This window comes from Manis javanica, chromosome 4, assembly GCF_040802235.1.
Source record: "Manis javanica isolate MJ-LG chromosome 4, MJ_LKY, whole genome shotgun sequence".
In the NCBI taxonomy this organism is placed as follows: domain Eukaryota; kingdom Metazoa; phylum Chordata; class Mammalia; order Pholidota; family Manidae; genus Manis; species Manis javanica.
In genome coordinates, this window is record NC_133159.1 from 53,904,147 (window position 1) to 53,929,569 (window position 25,423).

Consider the following 25,423-nt stretch of genomic DNA (forward strand, 5'->3'; position numbering starts at 1 on the left):
TATTACTTTCCTAGTTCATACCTGTAGGATTAAATTTACTTGGTTTCTTAATGTGTTATATCATATTTTTATGTTTTCACATATACCATAATCAGATTTATTAATATATACTGTAAAGCACATACACATATATATGCCCTCTCACACGCAGATATTTAGTGTTTTGTGTACATAAAAGTAATAAAGATACTTTGTTGAAAAGAAACTTTGCCAATTTATTTGCTTACACAATATCTAACAATATTTTCATTAACAGCTAGTCTTTTATTTGTTCAACACAGGCATGTTCCTCTAGTGAATTTAGGCATCCCAAACAGAAAAATCTGAAAATAAGTGAAGAATGAATAGAGACAGTTGCAAAAGGCAGAATTTGTTGACTGAGCTATGAGTGTGAAGCTAAGCTTTCTAGTGTAGCAAGCTTGGGTAGCTGAGATGCCACTGAGTGGTACCAGGGGATCATTAAAGGAAAGACAAATCTACCAGATGGAAAGTAGACTGGGGATACAGGAGTGGGGAGAAAAGCTTACCCACTCGGCAGCTTCCAAGCACATTTCTCTGTTACAGATCATGGACTGTAATGATACAGTGATGTGTACTGATACAATTAAAAGGGATAGTTAGGTTCATCATTCCCTAATAGTAATAGTGACAGTTATAGGGTGTGTTTTGGGTACTTTTCTAAGTGCTTTACATATATGATCATTTTATCCTTTCAACAACCTTATGAGATATAGATACTGTTATTCCTCTTCTATAGACAAAGAAATTGAGATGTAGAGAGGGTAAGTAACTTGTAAAAGTTGACACAATTAGAAAGTTGGAGGGCTGACAGTCTAATTCCAAATTCGTGTTTGTAACCCTCAATAAGGAGAGTAAGTTAATAATGTATAATTATGCAAGGTTTCTGGGAGCACTAAAAATTGGTCCTCAAAAATAATAAGCCGTAAGCTTAATTACACAGAGTATTTTAGTGGAACACCTCATTTGCTTCATGGTTCCTAGTAAATGAAGCTTCAGTGTTGCTTAGGTTTTTTAAGTTTAGTTTTGCTGAATTACCTCTGCAGCAATTTCTACACTCCACAGCACTTACCACACTTGAGCCTTGTTTCCCGAACAGTGTGTGACAACAAAATACATTTCTCCAAACTTGAGAACTTCCTATTCTCAAAAAGGATTCAAATCCTTCTCCTCTAAATCTGGGCATTTAATATTATCATATTCTCCTCCATTGTTCAGTGGTAGGCACTATATGGCATCTACTAAACAGAAACATGCTATAAGACTGAGGTATTAATTTATTGCAAATGAATTAGCACACCTGCCTTACCATGTCCAAACACTCTGAATTTTTTTCTGGTTATTTTTTTTTGAACAGAGGTTAACTCTGATGTATTGCTGTTATAGCAAACAGAATGCTAACTATCGGTACCTTTTTAGCTACTGCTTTTTGTTCTTTGATACATTAAAGCTGTCCCTACCAGCTGCACTGTTAATGAAGCATTGACTATTCCTGTTCAAGGTATTCTTACAAATTCTTTTGAAATAAATCAGCTAGGTTCTTTATTGCTTTTGTGAGATCTTGGTCTTTTAGAGGAAAATTCAGGACCTTGCCAGAATTTATGGTCTAAGAATATTACAATTAGGTTATGGTACATGTTAAGAGCAACTTTAGAAGTGCTGAATTCTTAACTGAATTCTTGTTACTGCTGAAGAAGAGGAGAAACAGATGTTAGATAATTTCTACATTTCATACTTGGTAGTTCTTATAATGGATGTGAGAAAATATTTTCCACTGAAAGAAAAATAGGTAATCGCCAAGAACTAAAATATCTGTTTTCTGGAGCTCTAATGAAGGAAAATGTTTTGATTCATGATTTATGTTCTTTTGAGTAATTCACTAATATTTATCAATAGAGTTTCTTCTTTTAATAAAATTTATTAATATAGATTCTGGGAAGATATTGCTACTTGATCATGAGAAGAAAATCATTATTGTTTTCTTATTTTACAAATTAAATATTAAATTTACAGAAGTAATTTGCTACTCAGTTTTTTCCTTCTTATGTTTTATTGTAGATACATAAAATACAAATGTTTTGTATAGATTGTAAATAAAAAGACATTCGAATTTAGCATGCTATTACAAAAAATACTTAAATAATGTAAACCAATAAAGTGTTTTGGTTTTTGTTTTGGGGGTAATCCAGATGATATGTAAAACAGCATTCATAGTCTATTGCAGAAAATGGCTTACCTTAAATTGTAAAGCTGAAATATGCTGTCCTTACAATGTACCATGGCAGAAATAATTTTTTCCTATGTAAACAGTCATTTACTTTAATTCTCTTTTTCATTAAAAATTTAGGCTAACTGTATTTTCAACAATAGTAAAAAGTAATATGGAATTGTGTATAGGCATTACAAATAATATTTTAGAAAGAATTGATCTCCTTTGTCCTCAACCACAGGATAGTGGCATTAAAGAACTTAAAATGATATTACAGACCAATATTTATAGCTTTTCCTGCTTTGTATATTGATGCATCATTGATTTTACACTCCTACTTAGTTTTCTTATTTAAAGCTTACTTCTCTACCTTACTGGCTTATTTGAAATTTTCATATATCCAAACAAGACAAAGTAACCACCATTTATCCTTTGGGATTTTGTCTAATAGTAATTTGATTTAAGAATTTGAGCTTCACTGAGTCTTACAGTGTGATGGGATGGAAAACATGTCATTATGGAATTAGAACTATATTTCATTTTCATCATTTTTCTGCTGATTGGTTGCAAGGGACAGTCTCACTAAAATATGTTTTATAATGAATAAATCTTTATGTTTAGAAAATACTGAAGACATTTATAGAAGTTCAAGTCATTTGAGAATGGGGATGTTAGGACATTAAGAACTGTACAGGAACAGGCAATTACAGTTATGTAGTTCCTTAGGACTCTCATTTCTTTCATTCATTGATTCATTCGCTCATTGATTGATTGATTCATTCATTCAGTGTGATCCTGAATGCATCGTGAATCTTTTTTACATAGTGTAAATTGCTTACATGGTGTTTTCTGCCTTCATCTGATATCCTGTCTTCCTTCCCTCATTACAGATGTCATATACTTTCCACCTAAAATTCTGACAAGTGTTGGGTCTAACGTTTCTTTTCATTGCATCTATAAAAATGAAAACAAGATTGTCTCCTCAAAAAAGATTGTTTGGTGGATGAATTTAGCTGAGAAAATTCCTCAAAGCCAGTATAATGCTGTGGGTGATCATGTTAGCAAAGTTACTTTTCCCAATTTGAATGCAACCAAGCCTCGAGGGAAGTTCACCTATGATGCAGTGTACTGCTGCAATGAGCATGAATGCCATCATCGCTATGCTGAATTATATGTGATTGGTAAGAATACTCAGGTTTCCTTCATTTCCTTTTACAAGATATATGTTTTACTATGGACCCTTTATTAGAGTCCTTTTGAGGGTGTGAGAAAATATTATTTTCATTAAGTTTTTATTGATGTTTTTGCTTTATATTAATATTTTAATGTGTTTTAAATAGATGTCAATATCAATATATCATGTGAAACTGATGGGTACTTAACTAAAATGACTTGCAGATGGGCAACTAATGCAATCCAAGCACTTGTGGGAAGTTCTCTGCAGTTGAGGTATCATAGGTATGTATGATTATTTGCTGTTTTTTTTCCCTCTGTATATGGTGAGATAAAATTTCCTATAGAAATATCATCATAACAGTCTTGTAGATTTTCTTTCTGAAAGAGGAAGGTAGAATGTAGTTAATTAGGAATTATTTGAGGGGCTAACTAAATTGGTGATTTTTAAAAAAATTCACACTTGAGGTTAAAAAATGGTAACTTGTTTCTCCTCTAAATATTTTTCTGATAATTAATTCTCCATAATTGTATTGACTGTTGAATGAAATCTAAGAAAAGTTGGTTTCTTTACATTTTAATTTGATTTAGAGAGTTGAGTACAGAAGAATACTGAGGATTATAGAAGCCTAATATTTGCTAAATATTAATGCCTTGAAAAATGTCAGAGGCAGTGGCACAAAGATTTTAAGAGATAATATGAATGGCTTTTAGAAGTAGGTAAGATTATTTAAGAAAGAACTGTTAAGTAAGGAGTAAAGTGTAATAATTTGTGCTTGTTTATTTTTATCCTTCCCTGTTTTAGAAAGAATTCAAGACATCATCTCCCCATAGTATTCACCTTCTCTCTACAAAGAGTTTTATCTAAAATAATAGCATTCTTTATTAGGAGAAGGTAGATACATCTTTATTTTTGTAATACCCCATAGTAGTTTTCAAGTATGTATACTGCTCTTAAACACCAAATACAATTTGTATTTGTATTGAGGACTTTCTTTTGTATAACTTATGTTCATTTATTCTTAAAAATCTAAAATTCCTACTTGAAAAACAAATCCCTTCCTCAAATGCTGTGATCTGAATTCCATTCCTAAATGCTACTAGTCTATTATTATGTAACATTAGAAAAAAATGGGGTAATTTCTGCATTTATCTTATGGGAATAACAAGTGCCTTCATCTTACCAGAAATATTTTTAAATCAGTATAACGTTCGTGATATGCCATTTTACTCTTATAATCTGTCTTTACTTTCTCTCCATGGCATTTTCAAACTTGAAAAGGTATTTGTGAACAAATACTACATAAGCTGTGTGCCTCATTTATCTTATTAAAAATATTTACAGAACCATTACTTTAGCTGTATGTACTTGGGAGTGTATTTTAACCTAAGCCTCAATTTCCTTGTCTGTAAAATGGAGAGAATAGGAACATAGAGTTTCTGTGAGAATTAATGAGATATTTCACTTAAGTATAATTAAGTGATGTAATGTCTCCTGACAAATATTCGAAAAATGGTTGCGGCTCATGATGACAATGGTACTTACCTTTGGATTCCAAGGGCCTGATTACTGTGCTTCTATACAAGGTCCCAATTCTTACTTTTTACCTGCAGATGACTCCTCAACCCTCATTCTCATTTTCTTCTGGCCACCACCACTCATTCACAGACACCCATACACACACATGCACATGGTTGTAATTTTGAGGAAATAGAAAAGAAAACATGTCACTAAAATGAAAATTAGAGACATAAGAATACAGAATTTTTCTTGTAACCTTCTTACTCCATCCTATGGAAACAATAACTAATTCTTTAACCACTTAAATACCACTTAAATTTTCTGAGGTGGAGTGTTAATTATGATGCAGTTACAAAAAATTTTCTTAATTTTCTCTGTGATATGTTTATGATTCATATACAAGTCAAGAATTGGTATTATTATATTGCTTTGAACATAAAATGTTAGGACACAATTTAAGTTAAAGTTTACTATCAATTATGTCTTCACTTTGTTGTAGAATTTAATTGTTCTTTAAAGTATAAGAAATTTCCTTTCCTTCCTATCTCTGGAATGCCCCATAATTACTGTGGTCTATACTTTTAAAATTGTGTTGCCTAGATATACTGTTAGCTTAGCTTTCAAAGTGTTGTAGTTTCTATCTCTAATTGGATGCTTATCTCCTTTTTTAGAGCAATGTCATTTATTTTATTTGCATCCCACTATTTTTGTGGAATGACACAAGATTGTGTAATGGCAGGGAATTTAAAATGCCTTTCCAATAAGAACATCTATTTTTAGATGGAGAAAAAAATTGTCTCTTTTAAACCACAAAGCAGAGTTCTCAAATATCTTACTGCTTTCATCAGTGTTGATTATTGACTGTTTTCATTTCTCTTAAGGAGCAGCCTTTACTGTTCTGATGTTCCAGCTGTTCATCCCATATCTGAACCTAAAGATTGCCACTTGCAGAGAGATGGTTCTTATGAATGCATATTTCAGCCAATCTTTCTATTATCCGGCTATACAATGTGGATTAGAATCAATCACTCTTTGGGTTCACTTGACTCTCCACCAACATGTGTCGTCCCTGATTCCGTGGGTACGCCAAACTGTGTGTGTCTTCATTTTTATTAGCAGATTTGGATTTAGGTTGATTCAGGGTAACTTGTATTTTATCATCTCCTAATCATGCTAGATTTAAACAAGAAATTTTTCTTCCTGTTTACAGTGGAATTGAGGAGACAATCAGCCTTAAAAAGTTTTACAATTTTGAATTTATTTTAAATTACTTATAGCATCCCTTTTGTTGGATATAGGAATATTTTCAATTTATAATTCTATGAATTATATTGGTTATTGGAAATGAAATTTAGTAGTAATATTATTGTAAACAATTTACTACCTTATGTATTTCTCCTAATGTACTTATGAAAACATTTGGTGTTTTTAATTTAGAGGTTAGTTTGGGTACCTTAATGGTTTTCATAATACGAGTAGTCATAATCCAAGGCTTTAATTTGTTAGTCTGTTTACAGGGAGCAGAAGGATTCAGATAACTAAAATGAGGAAGGGAAAATAGACAATCATGATATCCATGATATTTTAAACTCCCTTTTTAAGAGATATTTTGATTTCAAAGATTAGGAGAAACCTTGGAAAGTATGATATATTCCTCCAGAATCACTGTGAAATCTTTGAGAAATGACCATTTATGATTGTGTAGCAGAGGTGAAAGAATATCTTTTGGGGCTATATGCTATTTTTTTGGGAAATTATGCCAAAAGTCAAAATTTGATGATTATATTTTCAAATCTGTACACATCTGAGTTAAAATCTGCATTTCGTTAAATATAGGATAAACTTGTCATAATATTTAGGTTTCTTAATTAATATAAAGTCTCAATTGATCCCCGCTTCCCAACACCACTGTTTATTTTGGTTACATTTTAATTGATTTTACTCCAAGCAGTACTTCTTTGGAACTAAATATCCTAGGATAGCAAGAACCATCCTACCCACCGAACAACAAACGTGCACAGATACTCCCGTACATGTAATATGTAACGAATGCACCATGAATCCCTTCAGCTGTGATCATTTTATCTACTTAAAATGTATTAGAAAACAATGTGGAGTTTCAACTTATGGGAAGCAAATGCCGTCTTCTCATATTATTAGCTTTGTAAAACTCGTGCTAGTCATATAAGCTCTGTGGCTGTTTTGTCATCCGCAAAATGCGGACTGCTCCTCCCGCCTCTCCAGGGTGGGTATTGTAGAGGTCACATAAACTATTGGACTTGAAAGTATCCTTTCTGCAAACTAGGTAGTCATGGGCTATATCCATATGGTATCCATATGATTCAATCAAGTACAATCACAGGTTTAAAGTCTTAAAATCTCCAGAACATTCATACTTCCTTTCCTGAGGAGAAGTTAGTGTATTTTTTCAAGAGATGAAAGATATGTCATCTTACTGGTTGAAGAATGCCTTCTTGGTATATGAAGAACTGGATAAGCAGGAGAAACTGTATAGTAATGAATAAGTTTAGGCATTTTATTCGCCATTAGTCTAAAGGAGTATTGCTGATGACGTCTGGAGCTTCAGTGGCTCACACTGCTGTGCTTGTGCTTTTTGTGACTTACAGTTCCCAAGTATGTTGAGTTCATGTATAGTATTTTGCTTAAAAAAAAAAGAACAAAAAAGAAACAAAAACCCTTGCCTTTCTGGTAATCTTTGCTTCTATTTCTGTCCGTTAGAAGACTGTTTTCTTCAGGTTATTGAAAACCAAGACTTCAAGCAGCTAGACTGTCTCTGACCTTGACTTTGAAATACTTAGTAATAGTAGGAGAAAAGTTTGAAATTTACACATGTAGAAAATGAAGGAGGTTCATGATTTAAAAAAATTTTTTTTTGGCTTTTATTAAAAGCTCTATGTAGAACAGAGTTTGCTATTGATATTTATCATGTGATCATTATGCTATCTTTGGCATGCAGAGCTAATCACTCAATTTCTAATCAGGTGTTACTGTTAACTTGCTGAGCAACAAAGCATTACTTTTTTTCCATCAACCTCTCTATTTACAAAATGGAAATAATCCCTTTCTTGCACTTTACATAATATTGTAGGGGATCAAACAAGATAATGAATGAGATAGTTTGGAGACATATTGTTTTATAAATACAAAATAAGAAAGATTGTAACATTGTAATAATGTTTTTAAAGATTATTGCTGTTTAAATGACTATTATGTAATACTGTCTTAAATATTTCTAGTGAAACCACTGCCTCCATCCAGTGTGAAAGCAGAAATTACTGTAAACATTGGATTATTGAAGATATCTTGGGAAAAACCTGTCTTCCCAGAGAATAATCTTCAGTTCCAGATTCGCTATGGTTTAAGTGGAAAAGAAGTACAATGGAAGGTACTTTGTACCTAGAAATTTCTTCAGCTTGTCTCACTAAATGTTATTTCTTGTAACTGCTTAAGAATTTTCTTGCATAAGATTTATTTTATTGCATAAACGTACATCTTAGTGTATTCTGTAGCTATTTTTGTTAAATACTTGATCTAGGTTTTAACCCAAGGGATGAAATCTCCTGTAATCCATAATTTCCAAACGTGAGTTTTACAGGACACTGGTCCCATAAAAAGTTCCTTTGAAATAAATTCATATGGCTAAATACGCTGAGGAATCCCTGCACTGTATGTTCCTAGTATAGAATAGCACTGTATTACATATTAGGTTTAGAGAGGTCCTGGATTCAAGAAACATTTATGACTTTATTTTATCCTATGTTTCTAGAACTCATTTTATCAACAAATGGTTTCTCCTCTAATAGTTAATAATATTCTTTAGTACGTGTTTGTTCAATGGAGTGCATTTTGGAAAAGTTGCTTCTATCAAACAGCCAGAATTGCACCCATAGTGGCAAGTGTGCATATGATGACTTTCTGCATCAGTTTTCTGCCGGCAAAGACCTAGAAATATCAGGAGCTCTGATTATGTCATTCCATCACAAAGATTTCAACTGAAAGGGATGTGACCGTTTACCTGCTTGTTGAGGAGATTATCAGAGATTCTCTACAGCAGGCCTTAATTAGCCACTAGATTGAAATTCTCAAGTCTTTGTGAATAGAGGGTTAGTGGACAGAAATAAGTAACAGGGTTAAGAGAGTGATTGGGAAGTGAGGTTGCAAGTGAGCCAGTCTAAATCTTGTCATGAAGAGGAAATAACAAGATGACTAAGTCAGTCCTTAACTTTAAGAAGCTCTTGATCTAATATGAGTGTTTCCAAAGCCAGAAAAGTTAGTTCTCTATTAATTTTGGAATGGAATTGAGGTTAAAATGAAATATACTTTATGGCCCCTTAGTTACATAGGTGTTAGTAATGATCATCCTAATGATTTGACTTATTTCACAGATGTATGAGGTGTATGATTCAAAATCAAAATCTACCAGTCTGCCTGTGCCAGACCTATGTGCTGTCTATGCCGTTCAGGTGCGCTGCAAGAGGCTAGATGGGATGGGATACTGGAGTAATTGGAGTACTCCAGCCTACACAGTTGTCCTGGATATTAAAGGTCTGTCGAGATTTTATAAATGTTTCAGAAAAATGCAAAAGTGTGTGTTTCAAATATGACTGAAAAACAGTCCTTCCAAGAACATGTGTACAACTTGGGCTTCTTGTTGATTTGCAGTTCCTGTCAGAGGACCTGAATTTTGGAGAATAATTAATGAAGACATCATGAAAAAAGAGAGAAATGTCACTTTACTTTGGAAGGTACTCCTGCTTTTTATGTTATCCTTAAATTTGACTTTTATACTCTTAAAAGATTTACTTCAGTGTTCACAATCCTGTCACTCTTAGACTCTGCAGTCCCATATTCATTTCAGTTTTGAGATGTGATTGCAGAGACCTGAGATGCATAGTAAAGGGAGGGTGCACTGGCATGCAGTTAGGAACTGATTCTGTTCTCAGCTTTACATATTATAGTTATGTTAGTACTGTTTTGACAAAGTCACTTAGACTTTTAGCCTCAGTTTCCTCATCTGTGTAAATGTAGGATTGGACTAGGTGAAACTTTGTTCCTTCAAGTCCAAAAATTTTATTTACACTTAATCCCAAACAAAGTAAACATAACCTTCCCCACATACCTTGAGGGCATCTGTAACAAGAGATTATTCTTTGTACGATGTCATATAAACAATAAACAATGGATATTTCCATGAACAGTGGATATTCAGTCTAGCAATATTCAAAGCAGTCTCTCTCCCCAGTAAATTGATTTCTATCCCAAGTGAGTATTTTTTGGTGAGAATTTGGGGAAGATATAGATAATCAGTTAATAGCAAACACTATTTATCATCATGGAATTATAAATTAAAACAAGAATGAGATACCACTATACACTTAAAAGAATGGTTAAAATCCAAAAAGCTGACAACAAATTAATGGCAATAAAGAAACAATAAGAACTTTTATTCTTTGCTGGTGGGACTGCAAAATGGGACAACCACATTGGAAGACAGTTTGGTGGTTTCCTATGAAGTTAAACATGGTTTTACCATATGATCCCACATTACACTATTAGGTGTTTACCCAACTGATTGGAAGACTTGTGTCTACATAAAAATTTGTGCATGAATGTTCATAACAGCTTTATTTGTAATGACCAAAAACTGGAACAACCAAAGTATTCTTCTTTAGATGAATGGATAAACAAACTGTGTACTTCCATACAATATAATATTATTTAGTGATTGAAAAGGAATTTGCTGTAAAGCCACAAAGAGACAGGGATGAATTTTAATTGCATGTTGCGAAGTGCTAGAAGCATGACTGAATGAGCTTCATTATGATTCCATCCATATGACATTCTAGAAAAGGCATAATTAAAGAGATGATAGATCAGTGATTTCTAGGGGTTTGGCTGATGGGGAAATGTTTGACTAGGTGAAGCACAGGGGATTTTTATGGTGGTAAAATTATTCTGTATAATTGTCATGGTAAGTACATAATGCTATGCATTTGCCAAAACTCATAGAAGTTCATAGCAAGCAAACTTTAATGTATGAAAATTAAAAATAAATCATTTAGGAGGTTGGAGGATCCCAGGATGGACTTCAGACTGCAACAAGAGAATCTAATTTACCACTGTGTGAAACAACCTTGCTGCAGGAGGTGGGAGAGAAAGGTACAGGCCTAAGTAATTTTGTAAAAGTGGATTCTTTAAACTAAAGGCAAACTAACCTGTATATAAATACTCTGTTCTAGTTGATAAAGTAATTTTTCATGGGGTAGGGTTAACAGTTCTCATACCACTGTTCACATAAACTGGAATTGAACAGTTGAAGAAATGATTGGTGGGTGGTGAGATCTAGGTTTCTCACTGTTGGACTAATTGCAGATAAGTTACAGGGAGAAGACCAAAATGGCCAATGTGGCAATGGATTAGAACTGGAGACATCAGTCTGAATTCATGCTTAGTTTAATATGGATACAGATGGATTCACTTAGAAATATTTGTAGATATGTGTATTCACAGGGGATACCATACACACATATATTCCCTTAATTTGTAAACTGAGAGGGCCTGGAAGTAACAGCACTCCAGTAGGAAGGAGTATACCCAGATTTGTTTCTAACACCATCTCCAATAAAAGGAACTAGGGCATCTGGAAAAACTGACTGGGACAGGAAACACACAAGGTGAGCCTGGAGAGACTTGGTGGTATCAAAAAGTGAGGAAGTTTATCATCATTTTTAGTTGATGGTTACAAAAATGAATATTTATGTATGTGAAAACTGATATGCATTTTTTAAAAAACAAAATGCAAAATTTGTATGACTTTTTGGACATTTCTTTCTTGCGGCAGCTGCTAAAATCTTACTTATCCCCTACCCAGATTATTCCAAACCCTGCAGGGATACATGTGTATTTGTTCTTGTTTATTTTTTTCTGTTTTTGACTTAGAGGAATCTCAATGACAAGAAAAAAAAATTGAGAAGCCCTGTTCTAGTCTGTTGTATACAGTCAAGCTTTCTTTGGGTTTATGAGGGATTGGCAGCACTTAAGCTTGCTTGAAATAGGTGAAGATGATGGGGGAAGTGGGTATATTGTTACACTCTGTAGAATGGAAGAATAGAATTGGACTAGATATGCACTTTACATTGGAATCATCAGTGACCTGATAGAATTTTTTAAACTATAGGGAAGAAATTCTGGGGTGACATATATACCATTCTGATAGCCTCAGCTACTTGAAGGAGCGGCATGTCAGAGGTAGGGAAAATAAATGACAAAGCTTAATTTAAGTGATGATTAATTTAAGTGATGATTAATATCTTTTCAGTTCTTTCTTGCTGTTATTTTACAGAATCAGCCTACCCACCCAGACACCTTCACTGATCTGGTGGTCAGAGGCAAGCGCTGTCCTTCCCCGCTTCCCCACCTCTCAGCCCTGAAATAGGCAGTGCTTGCTCTGGTCTGATCCCTGCCTCTCAGTGGGAATGTATACTAAGAGTTCCATGAGCTCAGCTGGCATAAAAAACACTGTAGCCCCTAAATAAGTCAATTTTTATGTTTACTACAGCCTCTGATGAAAAATGACTCATTGTGCAGTGTGAGAAAATATGTGGTAAAACACCATACTTCCCACAATGGAACATGGTCAGAAGATGTGGGAAATCGCACTAGATTCACTTTCCTATGGACAGAGCAAGCCCATTCTGTTACAGTCCTGGCTGTCAATTCAGTTGGTACTTCTCATGCAAATTTTAATCTGACGTTCTCATGGCCTGTGAGCAAAGGTAAGAAAGGGTGCAGGGTAGTAAACCTGTTCCCCTTCTAAGGTTTGATCTTTACAGTCTTCTCCCATTCTAAACGATCTTCTAAGGAGCCTCAGATTCTCTGTATCTGATAGGCTCTTTCACCCTTTATCTCTTCTTTGTCTGAAAAATAACAAAATGACTGTAGCCTGATGATTGTAATATGGTCTTTGGGTTTTCATGTGATAGAACCTGTTGAAATGGCACTATAATAAATGAGAATATTCTAGTATATCAAAAAATAAAATGTTTTGGACCATTTGAGTATATATATATATATATAAAGATATACACACACATATTTATAAAATGTATATATGTATGCTTATATAATATATTAGAACATGTCTACATGTGTGTTATATGTATTACATGTATATGTAATAGTATGACATATATGGATGCAAGTAATTGCTTAGACTTGAAAATTAACCTGTACTTTATTTAATACAAATGAAGAATGCTTTTTCATTAATTTTGATATATTTGATTAATCAGAGAACTGAGAAGCACTTTCAGTAGGAGCTTCTGATCTAGATTATATATTTAAAGTATAATTTTTTAATGGAAAATTTAAATTTCCTGTACCTCTACCAATCCCCTTCATGAAGCCTTTGCTTTTTGCCTCAATTAGAGATGTTACATCCTTTCTTTAAATTTCAGGGTGTTTTCTACTTTTCTGTAGGTATTTTATGTTCTGCTTTATATTATAATTACTTTTGTATGTATGGGATGAGCTTTTTGTAAGTTCCACAGCAGCTGTACAATGTTTTTCACCAAAATTATTTTTGGTCAATATGCTCTAGAAATATTTATTGAAATGCTGTACGGTGCTAGGTTGTGGGAATTCCAACATGAAAGCAACTGTAATGCTTTCAGCATTCAGAGTCCAATAGATGAGGCAGATATTAATCAAATAATCATATAAATTAATGCCTATTTACAAACTGAGACAATTGTTCCCAGGAAAAGAATATGATTTTTTTAAAAAGAAAATAAAATAGGAACCTGACCTGATATTGAGGGTCAGAGAAGCTTTCTTTGAGGAAGTGCTATAGGAATTAAACTTTCCCAGAAGGCTGGGAGAGGTGGATTGGCTCCCGAGAGAGAAATACTGACTGGTAGCCCTAATGGCACAGGAGAGGATGGGAAGGACGACCCGGGGCAGAAAACCCTGCCAAGGCCTAGAAGTAGGCTGAGTCCTGGCCCTCAGGGCCTTGTAGGCATGCTAGGAATTTTATCCTCACATGTGGAAATCCACTGGAGACCTTTAAATGAGACACTGTGCAGAGCATGTTAAAATGATCCTACCTGTGATTTCAAAGCACAACCCCATCAGCAGGAGAGGAGAGTTTGGAGGGGATTAGAGGATGATTAATAGGCTTGTGCACTATTCCAGTGGAAAACAAATTTTTAAAATTTATCCCCAAATCCCTTTTTTAGAGTTTAGATGGAATCTTATTTTTCCTCAATATCATATATTACCACATCTTTCTGCTTATATGACTGTGGTATAAAACTAATTGACATGTAGTGTATTTATTGGCATAAATGTCTGCCTTCTCTTTCTTCTGCCTTTCTCCAGTCAGTTATGTGTGTCTCAAGGGTATTAGGAGACTTTCATTATTTTGAATGTAAAAATAAATTTCCTTCTTTTCCCTCTCAGTAAATATCGTGCAGTCACTCAGTACTTATCCTTTAAACAGCAGTTGTGTGATTCTTTCCTGGATACTATCACCCAGTGATTACAATCTGATGTATTTTATAATTGAGTGGAAAATTCTTAATGAGGACAATGAAATTAAATGGCTTAGAATCCCTTCATCTGTTAAGAAGTATTATATCCATGGTAAGTTTCTGTACTTAGTAAGTGTCTCTTGTGGATTGGTATGACAGTCTGGATTATTAATTCAGATACTATAGCCAGTTATGAACACTTCAAAAATATAGATGATGCTGCCATCTTACTACATATAATTCTATCACTTCATCATACATTTAATTATATTTCATTTGATTCTTTTTCACTTAAATATTTTATAATAGTAATCATATCATATCTACCACTTTTCTTCTGATTTGTTTCTTTGATATATCACAAAGCATGTTTCTATTTTCTCCTCAATTCTTTGCACAATTATTTTTCATGATGATATTGCAGTTTATTCTGAATCTACTTAAACCATTTATTTGAGAACATTAATGTTGCTTCCACCTTTAACTTTTTTCAAACTATTTTTTAATATGATATCTTAAATATCTACTTTTGATAGCTACTGCCATGTTATTTTCCCAAACAGTGTACCACTTACAATGCCACTAGCAATGGGTGGGAGTGTGCCAGGCTGCAAGTCTGGGGATCTAGGACCTGGTGACATAGCAGCATACTCTCCCAAAGGTAGACCAGTTACCTTAGGAAGTGATTAAAGTACATGATGTGAGTGCAAAGCACAGCGTCTCCAAGTCTGCGTAAGGTTAAATAGAAGAGCTGAGTATTTCCATGGTCATGGTCCTATTATACAATATCATCTTAAAGACCCTAGGAAGTACAGCATAGAGAATATAATCAATAATGCTCTAATGTTTTTGTATGGTAACAGGGTAACTATAGTTACCATGGTGAGCATTTAGTAATGCATATGATTATTGAATCATTATGTTGTACTTCTGAAACCAAAATAATATTGTATTTCAACTATATTCCAATAAAGAAAAACAGTGTATTTCAACTATATTCCAGTAAAGAAAGACCCTAGAATTTAAGCATCAGGGTAAACAGAAACACATTATTGATGGAGCACTAAGTTCAGTTCGTTACCACTGTTGTCCAGGTTGTTACTTGCTGTGCTTTTCTTTAAAGCATGGTAATGTAGAACTTAGACTTCAAAGAGATTTATCTTTTGTGGAATAACATTTATATATTGTTAACATTTGTAAAAATGATAGATTAATTATATATTCATTTGCTATAGAGGTGTTCATCATGGATTTGTGGATATGTGGGGGCTCCTGGTCCCCACCTCCATCTTCATTGCATAGAATTTCACAAGACTTTAGTCTCAAAACTGCCTTGAATGGGTGAACTAAGTAGCTAAATTCCTACAAAAAGGGAGTATTGCTAGGTTTGGGGAGATGGGAGAAGAGGTAGAGCATGTTGTCCTGGAAAGAGAAATGAAACAACTCAGATACCCTGAACTTGAACAAATTGGCTATTACTGGGAACATGACTTTGAAAAATTGCAGTCTTCTGTCTCTGAGTAATATTTTAAAAATTTATTTGGAAAATATAGTGATTACTAGGAGAATTTGGAGTGCTTAAGTTGTTTTTAAAATTCCCTTCATCAGTTTTAATCCATAAATAGCAACTAATTTTCTATGTTTGGAGATACACAAAATTCACCTAAAATTTTTTTTTACATAGATTCCACTCATTAATTAAATAGGAATGACTCTTTAATATATTTTTCTTCTTAGATCATTTCATCCCCATTGAGAAGTATCAGTTCAGTCTTTATCCAATATTTACGGAAGGAGTGGGGAAACCGAAGATAATTAATAGTCTTACCCCAGGTAAAATTTTTACTTTTGATTTTTTTTTTACACAGATATGTGGTTTTCCATTTATTTAGCAGTTATGTTGCCATGTGATTATTCTCTGAGTGAATTATGGAAGATTTCCGAGTCTTATGTGAATGTGCCAGGCAGTGACTGTGGTCAGGGTATATGGTTCCATGGTGGTACTAAGGAGAATAATCAAGCATGTATCATATTCTTATATTGGTAAGTAAAAATTTTTAGTCTCAAGTGGGATGAGTTGATGGAAAGAAAATAAGGAGAAATATACAGCTATACAATAAAACACATCATCATAAAGAATAATTGGAAAACATTTTCTGTATAATTCATATAAATGCACATGCCCCAACAATATATCTGGGGGCATATGTTTATGAGCCTTCAGATTTTAATCAGTTTTCTAAAGGAACATTTTTTTCCTCAAAAAATAAAACCAGAGAGATAGTTATAGAAGTAAGTTCGGGGCTTCTTATATTTATGATTCATCTTACCATACTTGGAGTTTCAACATTTTGATCTTGTTACTACTTTTCAAGTTGCTTTCCAATCCAAGCAACCCTATATAATGAAGTTTCAATAGAGAAATATTTTGCCTGATTTTAGAATTCAAATACTTATAAAAATGTGTTCACGTATTGCTTGAGAAATATATATTAAGCACTGTTCTAAGCTCTAGAGGCTGATTGGTGATCCTCAGTCTCTGCCCTTATGGAGCTTGAACTCCAGTATTCTAATAGGCATGACAGACAATCAACAAATCACATGTAATATATGAGCAGATAGAAATAAGTTCCATGAAGCAAAATAAAAGATAAAAGGCTAGAGTTAAAATGTGGTGCTTTAGTTAAGATGGCCAGAATTGGTCTTTTTCCCTGTGCAAATGGTATCTGAGTAGAGCCCTGCAAATACCAAGGAAGAGCATTTCAGCAAAGGGATAGCAAGTGCAAAGGCCCCTAAGAGTTCAGCATGCTCTGTAATTTGAGAACAGCAAGGAGGCCAGTGTGCCTGGGGTGAACAAGAGATCAGCAGGTGTTTTAGGTTGGCTTCTCCAGAAGCAGATGCTGAGACAAAGATTCATCATAACAACTTTAATTGGTGCTTTGACTCATATAACTTAAAGGTGATCAGAGGGAGAGAATGGGCAAATAACTAATTTTGAAAAAATATTTTGCTAAATTACAATACACATAATTTCAAACAAAATTATTTTATTAATGTGATAACCATATTTTTATTTTCATCTTTCATACTTTTGTGTCTTTAAAGGTAATATGGACTTATGATGCAATCAGAAAAAAGTGTCTTGTAATTTTTATTACAGTTAGATTATTACTTTCTCAAGTTTTGGAATTGTGTGAATTTTATTTCTTTTTCAGATGATATTGAAAAACACCAGAATGATGCAGGTCTATATGTAATTGTGCCAATAATTATTTCTTCTTCAATCTTATTGCTTGGAACGTTGTTAATATCACACCAAAGGTATTGTACTTGGTGTTGAGAATCTTTATGGCAAAAAGCCCTTGAGTATATTTAAACTTTGTTTAAAAACTGAAATCAGAAGCATTATAGTATTCTATTTTTATGTGTATTCAGTATACAATTAAGGTGGCATAGAAAGAAAAGGGCTGTTTTCAGGAAATCACATACAGTTTTGCTAGACCACCATAAAACTCATGGAAAAAATTAGTTTTTTTACATATGTACATTCAGGAAATAACAAACTTATATCAGGAAATCCTAGGTAGTGTGTTCTTGAAGGAGGCAAATGGCTTTAGAGCTGGGCAATGTGTATGAGGACTTTTAGGGGTAAATATTCACGTGGAGCAGTCAGTTCACTTATGATCAGTAAGTGCTCTGCAAAGACCAGCCCTGTGTGGCTCCAGTGTGTCTGGTTTGGCAAATGGCCTTGAATTTCTTGTGGTCCAGACCAATAAGGTTATTTCCCACATGCCAAATCTCTACAGAAACTTTTGCCTTCTAGCAAAAAAGAGGGAGAGGTGATTTTAGAATCTGAATTTATCTTGCAGCCAAGTGAGCTGATGGAGCCGTATCACGTGGAATTGTTTCTGAAACTCTGTTGATGGCAATTTTTAATATTTGATATTCTCTGAGAAAAACCTATGCAGAGTGTTTAGCACAGTGTCTGGCACACAGCTTTCAATAAATACTGGCTATTTTTAATTATCATAGTGATTGTTAACTTTGGTCTAGACAGAACATTAGTAGAAATCTTTATGGAATAGCATGTGAAAAATGAATCTGACCTACTGAGGCAATGCTGGTCTGGTACATAATTTTCTAGTTTGTGCATTCAGTCATTAATAGCACTTTTAAAGTGAATGTTTTCCTCTAATTCTAATGCCTTGTTTGTACTTTGTAGAATGAAAAAGCTGTTTTGGGAAGATGTTCCAAACCCCAAGAATTGTTCCTGGGCCCAAGGACTTAATTTTCAGAAGGTCTCCTTTTCAATTTTTTTTAGCCTGAAATATATGAGATTGCATTTTAGATGCTTTATGCCTTCTAGAACTTCAAAGGTTTAAATCTTTCTTTATTCAATTCATTTTAATATGAGTCTGTTCAATCTATTACATATTTTCAAGAAAAGCAAGATTTAGGAATTTGAAACCACTAGGTATTTTACCATATGAGAGTTAATAATATACATATCTTTCTTCTGTGTCACAGTGTATAACAAAAATAAATATTAGAATATTATGGTCAAATCTGATACAGAAAGGATATTTTGGATATACTTTTTAGGTATAAATTAATTTTCTTAGTCAAAGGCTGGAATCAATATTTTTAATCCTATGACTATATCCATAATTATTTGAATCAATAAAAGCTATATAAATAATCCTATACTCAAACCTGCAATCTGAAAAAAATGCACTCATTAAAAAGCTTACGTTTATGCAGTAATCCTTTCAAGCCAAAATACTTTATGAAACAGTCAACTATAATAAAGTTATTTGTACTTACATCTATAACAGAATTTCTCAGAAGACTTTAGTTTAATGAATGTTATATTAATTCTCATTATTTCCCATGAAGCAAATTTGTTTTTTTCCACCCATCATATTAAGAAAATGGAATTCAGCTTTCATGTCAAAATATCTACACAATGTTTTAAACAATAGTCATATGGAAGTTATGCTGCCTCAATAATTGTGTCTTTATCATTAGTCACTGTTAAAAGTCTTCAGTGGATTCCTTTTAGCTACAAAATACAGAACAGTCTCTTTTCGTTTGTACTCAGTGACTCGCTGGGCCTTTAACGAGCCTTTGCAATTCCTTTCACCTCTACAAACCCCTCCACAACAATAAAGACCTTTCTCCAGGTCCTTCTTCTAGGCCCAGAGAGGGAGCAGCGCGCTGAGCTTAGCGTGCAGAATGGGGTGAGGAGGTGAAGACAGGAAAGTGACAGCTGAGCTAAGATCTGGAAGATGAGCCATTCAAAATCTCATAGTGAGATTTTGGGTGGAGACGGAGAGCCCGGGCAGCACCATCTGCGATTCCAAGCCCCATGGCAGCAAGGACATTAGCAGATTCACAAACTGAAAATAGGGAGATTAAAAGGCAAATAGTAACGAGGTTATTTTTCTTAAATATGAATTTTTTTTTGTCAAGAAAATCTAAATAACTATCTAAATAAAATTTTAAAGGCTTTACTACATAAGTATATATTAATGCAGGGAATAACCATTTTACTCTCTTTAAGAGAAGCTTAAACTGTCTTCAGCATATTAGGCTCTGAAACCACCGGGCTCACCTAGCAAAATGCAGTCTGAACCTGCACCAAATGATCTTTCCCCTTTCCTGAAAATGCCTGACACAAAGGAACCTCTTGGTGTTGTAAACTGAGTCAGGGAATATTTGTGGTTTACACACAAGTCTTCTGTCTCATGTATGTTTTCTGAAGAAGAGCATCTGACAGACTTTTTTTTATTATTCAAGTATCATTGTTATACAATCTTATGATGGTTTCACATTCACAGCACAGGGGTTCAACATTAACCCGTATTATCAAGTCTTACCCCCACCCCCCACATTGCAGTCACTGTCTGTGAGCGTTGATGTTGTAGAGTCATTACTTGCCTTCTCCGTGCTGTACTGCCTTCCCCGTGACCTACCTGTGTTGTGTGTGCTAATTATAATGCCCCTTAATGCCCTTCTCCCTCCCTCCCCTTCCTCCCTCCCCCACCCTTCCCATTTGGTAACTGCTGGTCCCTTCTTGGAGTCTGTGAGTCTGCTGAGGTTTTGTTCCTTCAGTTTTGCTTTGTTTTTATACTCAAAGTGTGAGGAATTCTTAAGATACTTATGGTGGTTGTATGAGGGTGTATGTAATACCCTTATTTGTAAGACTGATTTATTTTTTTTTACCTCTATGAATACTTGATTTTACAATCTTACAAGATATTCTTTAAGCGTAACTAGACCTCAAGATGCTTAAAGGCTTAATAGGTACACAGATAACACAATTAAGAATAAATCAGTTTTTGGAGTGTAATAGGGATATTGGAAAAGTTAAGAAGATAATATCAAAGATTTTACTAATGACAAAAGTCTAATCTTCTAAAATTCAATAACTTTTAAAAATATCTCACTTTCTGCCTTAATTTCCTAATTAAACAAATACACTTTTTTAGGGAATAATAATACCATATAAATCATGTTATCTTTCCAAAGAGGATAAGGCAAATTTACTATCTGCTCTTTGCTTTCATATTCATGTTATTTTACTCAATTCTCTCATGGGCCTAATAGCCTTCCATTTTCAGATGACACAACTGAGGCTCAGTAGTTTGTCTTGGTCATCCAGCCTGTATATGTAAAACATTGTTTAAACCCGGTTCCACTGGACTCAAGCTGATACCCTTGCCATCAATTCCATATAAACACTATATTACGTGGTGTACTTAACAACACTAAATTCTACACTTAATAGTAGTTGAAATAGTAAATTTATCTTGTGTATAGTTTAACACAATAAAAAAATGGGCAAAGGATCTAAATAGAGATTTCTCCAAAGATATACAAATGGTCAATAAGCACAAACGTATATATGTGCAACATCATTAGCCATTAGGGAAATGCAAGATACTACTTTATACTAGCTAGGATGGCTATAATCAAAGAGACAATAAGTATCGATGAGAATGTGGAGAAACTGGAACTCATACACTGCCAGTGGAAATGTAAAATGGTAGAGCCCCTTTGGAAAATAGTCTGGCAGTTGTTCAGCAGTTAAACATAGAATTACCGTATGATCCAACAATGCCTGGGTATATAGTTTTATAATAATTGCTAGATATATAGGCAATAGAAATGAAATCGTATATCCACTGAGAAACTTGTACATGAATATTCATAGCAGCATTATTCATTATAGCCAAAACATGGAAAAACTCAAATATCCATAAAATGATGAGTAGATAAGCAAAATGTGGTTTATCCAATACTAAAATGAAAGGACACAAATAAACAAGCAAAAAGCCCCACAATGTATTGCAAAGGAAACCATGGGAGCTCATTGTTTTTAAAAACAAATCAATTACCAGTGTTTTTTGAAAGGAAGCAATAATTTTTTATATAAAGTATTTCCCCTAATTTGTTCTCCACATTCAGATTATTTTGAACACTGGTTTTTATGAAAGTAATCTATACCTATAATTCCTACACATCCAACCTGATTTCTAAAATTAATCCCTTCCACTTTTTAAGCCATCATTCTCCTTCCCTTTGGTTTATAATAAATCTAAATCCACACTAAGCCTGTAAGCATACAAATCAAAGATGTTTTTAAAAGCCAGTATTTTGAGATCCTTCTAAAGAAAAAAGTCAAGGCAAAACATTTCTTTAAAATTACAGTATGTCAGACATTGCTAATAATAGGCTGATACCTCATGCAATTAAAAATAATTCTCCCTTATAATTTTCCCCTGATTTTCTTTTGTATATTCCACTTCCTTTTACCATTTAAAATTATTTTTAAGGCAATATAAAAACATAAAATGGAATAATGTAAAAATAGCTATGTACTAACAGTATCTTAAGATGTTCTCGTATTTGCTTCATATTTTTTAATTAATAGAAACTACCGGTGAATTTGTCTGCCTGTTCCCCTAACCAGTGTTGGGCCCTCCCTTCCCCCCTCTGGCACCCACTTTCAAAAATATAGTATATATTTGTCTAGCTTGTGCTTTCATGCTTTCCTACACCTGCAATGAACAGTAATACTTTTGGTTACTATTAATATACCTTCCATATCATTCAAAAAAGTTAATTTTTTCCTCAGCACTGTTTTTTGAGGTATTACCATGTTGATATAATTCATGTAGTTCTCTCATTTGGCCTGGTCTCGGTAGTATTCTCTGTACCACAATTCATGTGTCCTTTCCCCTACTGATGGATATTTAAGTTGTTTGAAAACTTTTTTGTATTTATTACAAACAATGTTGTGGAAAGCATGTTAGTATAGGTCTCTTTTTCTCTAGGGGTATATGCTCTGATATGTCCCATTTTTAAAAAAGAGTTTTTACATTACCACATAACCAGTGTGCATGATTAGTATGCATGAACATTTATTGAGAGTATAATGTCCTCCCGCACCTCTCTTTACCCTTAGTCTTGCTCTCCAAATACCATTACTTTAACCTGGTTTGCTTTAAATTTTCTGGCAGGTCACCTTTGTATTTCTAAAAATAATGTGCTTATGTCACTATGATATGTGGAATGTAGACACTGTCTATTGGTTTTTGGCTATAATGAGGATTTACTCGTACATATACTTACAATACTTACACCCCCTTCTCCTTCCCATGCTACCCACTTTCTTCAATACTTCAGTAATCACCCTGCAAGCTCAGTAAATCTTAAAGTCCATTCTTATTCTATCAAATAGACTATTCTTAGAGATCCTCTCCCCATTTTTCTTTTTTAACGAAATAAAGACATTAGCATCTTACCCTCCTTCTATTTCTCCCTCCACTTTCCAATCTCTGTAACTTTACACTTTTACTTAAGTCAGGGTTGATTACGTGTTCTGTGCTATAATTTGTCTATGGGTCATTTAAAAAAAAAGCAAATCAACAAACTGCATTTACTTTGCTATGAGTATGTAAATATCGTTCCTTGCAGAACAAGTAATATATTGTGATTACATCTTCTGGCAGTGCTGATGTCACAGGTTAATGTTTTTTAAAAAAGATATTAGAACCATTCCACCTGTTGATCAAAATTGTGCCAAATTTTAGTTGGCTTCATTTTTAGTTGTTCTTTATTTTTGTTGTTTTGTTTTTACTAGAGCTCCTTATCTCTTCTTTAAAATCTCTTTAACCTCTGTGTGCTGCTTTTATGTAGGCTTCTTCACTTGGAGGTGTTTTTCCAATCTACTCTGTCCATGAAAACCTCTATCTTCCTACTTCAATCTGGATTAGGATTTTTCTAAAAGTGTTTACAAGCCATTGCTTTGAATATCCCCTTAATGGTTTCTAGGGATACTGTTTCCTAGATTCCTTTTCTTCCTCTTTTTTTTTATTAACTTCATCCTTAAATAACTTCCTAAGAAATGCTGTGTGCTAAGGCAGAGTCTCTGCAAGCCTGAAATTCTTGTTATTTTGCCTTGATTGATAGTTGGATGGAGTCTCAATTTCTAGGTTGAACAAGCCTTGCAAATACAACTTCGAGACAATTCCTTCCTTATCATCTAGCGCATAATACTGTTTCTGAGAAGTCAGATGTCATTCTGATTTTTACTCCTCATTGGTTACTTGGAATTTTCTCACTTTTAAAATATTCTCCTTATTTTTGAAGTTCTAAAACTTCAGTGATATGTTACAGTGGTTGTTTTTCATTTAACGTGTTTATCATTTGAAAACACTTTCAATTCCATGTCTCCTCTCAGCTGTAAGTAATTACATTATTTCTTTGATAATTTCCTCTCTCTTGTTTCTTTGGTTCTTTCTAGAATCTGTATTTGTTAGATGTTGGGCCCTCTGCATAGATCTTCTGTATTTCTTATCTCTTTAATTTGTTCTGTTTCTTTGTCTTTTTGTTTTACAGTTGAGACCTTGCTATGCCCTCTTCTTTCAGTACTTCTATTGAATTTTTATTTACTATTTTATTTGTAAGTTTCCAGCGTATTCTTTTGCAGAGTATTTTGTTCTGGTTTTGGGCATGCAATATTTTCTTAAATCTTACTGGAAATGCCAATTAGAGGATCAGTGTTTGTTTTTGTTTTAAAAATTCTCTTCTATTCCCTGGATTTTCTGTTTTTGTTCAGGTCCTGTTTTCCTCTAGTTTGTCTTGGTCTTTTTTTTTTTTTTTTAAATCTCAGAGTTTCCCCAGATATCTAGAATCCTTTGTTTCCCCCTTTCATGTTTAAGAGTGAAATAGTAGACAGGCTCACTGGGAGCCCAGGGCACAGAGGCAGGGGTTGTTGCCCAGGCTCTGGCTCAATGAGGGTAGATGTACTCATAGACACGAATGCCACACACAAACCACCCCCCACCCACCATGGCTGCTCCATTCCACCTCAGATATTTCCTTAGTTGTTTTTGAGAACAAAAGCTGAGTTTGGGTGTGGAAACAAAAAAAAGTTCCTAGATTCCTCACCTGCCTCCAGGCCTTCCTGGAGTTCAACATCCCTCAGACTCCCAGGACATAATACTTACAGATCTGAGGCTGAGCATCCCTGAAATTGCTAGAATGGACCTTGCAGAAGAATGAAAGAGCTGGTGCAGTTCTGAGTTAGAAGTTCTGTCTAGGAGTGTACATTACTAGGCTTATAAATGTATATTTCACTACCCTAAAATATGACTACAGTGTTGTTTATTTTCTTGTTCTTCATATTTATATATATGTCCTTTGACTATAAGGAACCAGAAGGGAGAATGAATGAATTGGCTCAAACTATCACAGAGAGTAGAAAAAACTAAATAAAGAACATGTTCTCCTGCCTGTTTGTGTTTGGGATATCTTTCTATCTTCCATTATGTTATAGAAAGATTACTGGACTGGAAAAAAAAATCTAAGTATCCTCACCCTATTCTAATTACTGTGTAGCTTTAAACCTCAATTGCTTTGTCTAGAGAAAGGGAGAGATGT

At 34.0% G+C, this 25,423-nt stretch overlaps 1 protein-coding gene across 5 annotated transcripts in view; it reads left to right on the forward strand.

Annotated features, from left to right (window-relative positions):
* The window catches only part of LEPR (leptin receptor), a 101,331-nt gene that overhangs the window by 70,271 nt on the left and 5,637 nt on the right, over nt 1-25,423 (forward strand). For all 5 annotated transcript variants that reach the window (XM_037024377.2, XM_073234081.1, XM_037024376.2 and 2 more), the window contains 11 exons: nt 3,118-3,408; nt 3,568-3,685; nt 5,804-6,003; nt 8,180-8,328; nt 9,329-9,488; nt 9,606-9,688; nt 12,502-12,718; nt 14,403-14,585; nt 16,211-16,306; nt 17,689-17,794; nt 18,696-18,771. In XM_037024377.2, the coding sequence (XP_036880272.1) occupies nt 3,118-3,408; nt 3,568-3,685; nt 5,804-6,003; nt 8,180-8,328; nt 9,329-9,488; nt 9,606-9,688; nt 12,502-12,718; nt 14,403-14,585; nt 16,211-16,306; nt 17,689-17,794; nt 18,696-18,771 (1,679 nt within the window). The remainder of the gene's footprint in view (nt 1-3,117; nt 3,409-3,567; nt 3,686-5,803; nt 6,004-8,179; nt 8,329-9,328; nt 9,489-9,605; nt 9,689-12,501; nt 12,719-14,402; nt 14,586-16,210; nt 16,307-17,688; nt 17,795-18,695; nt 18,772-25,423) is intronic.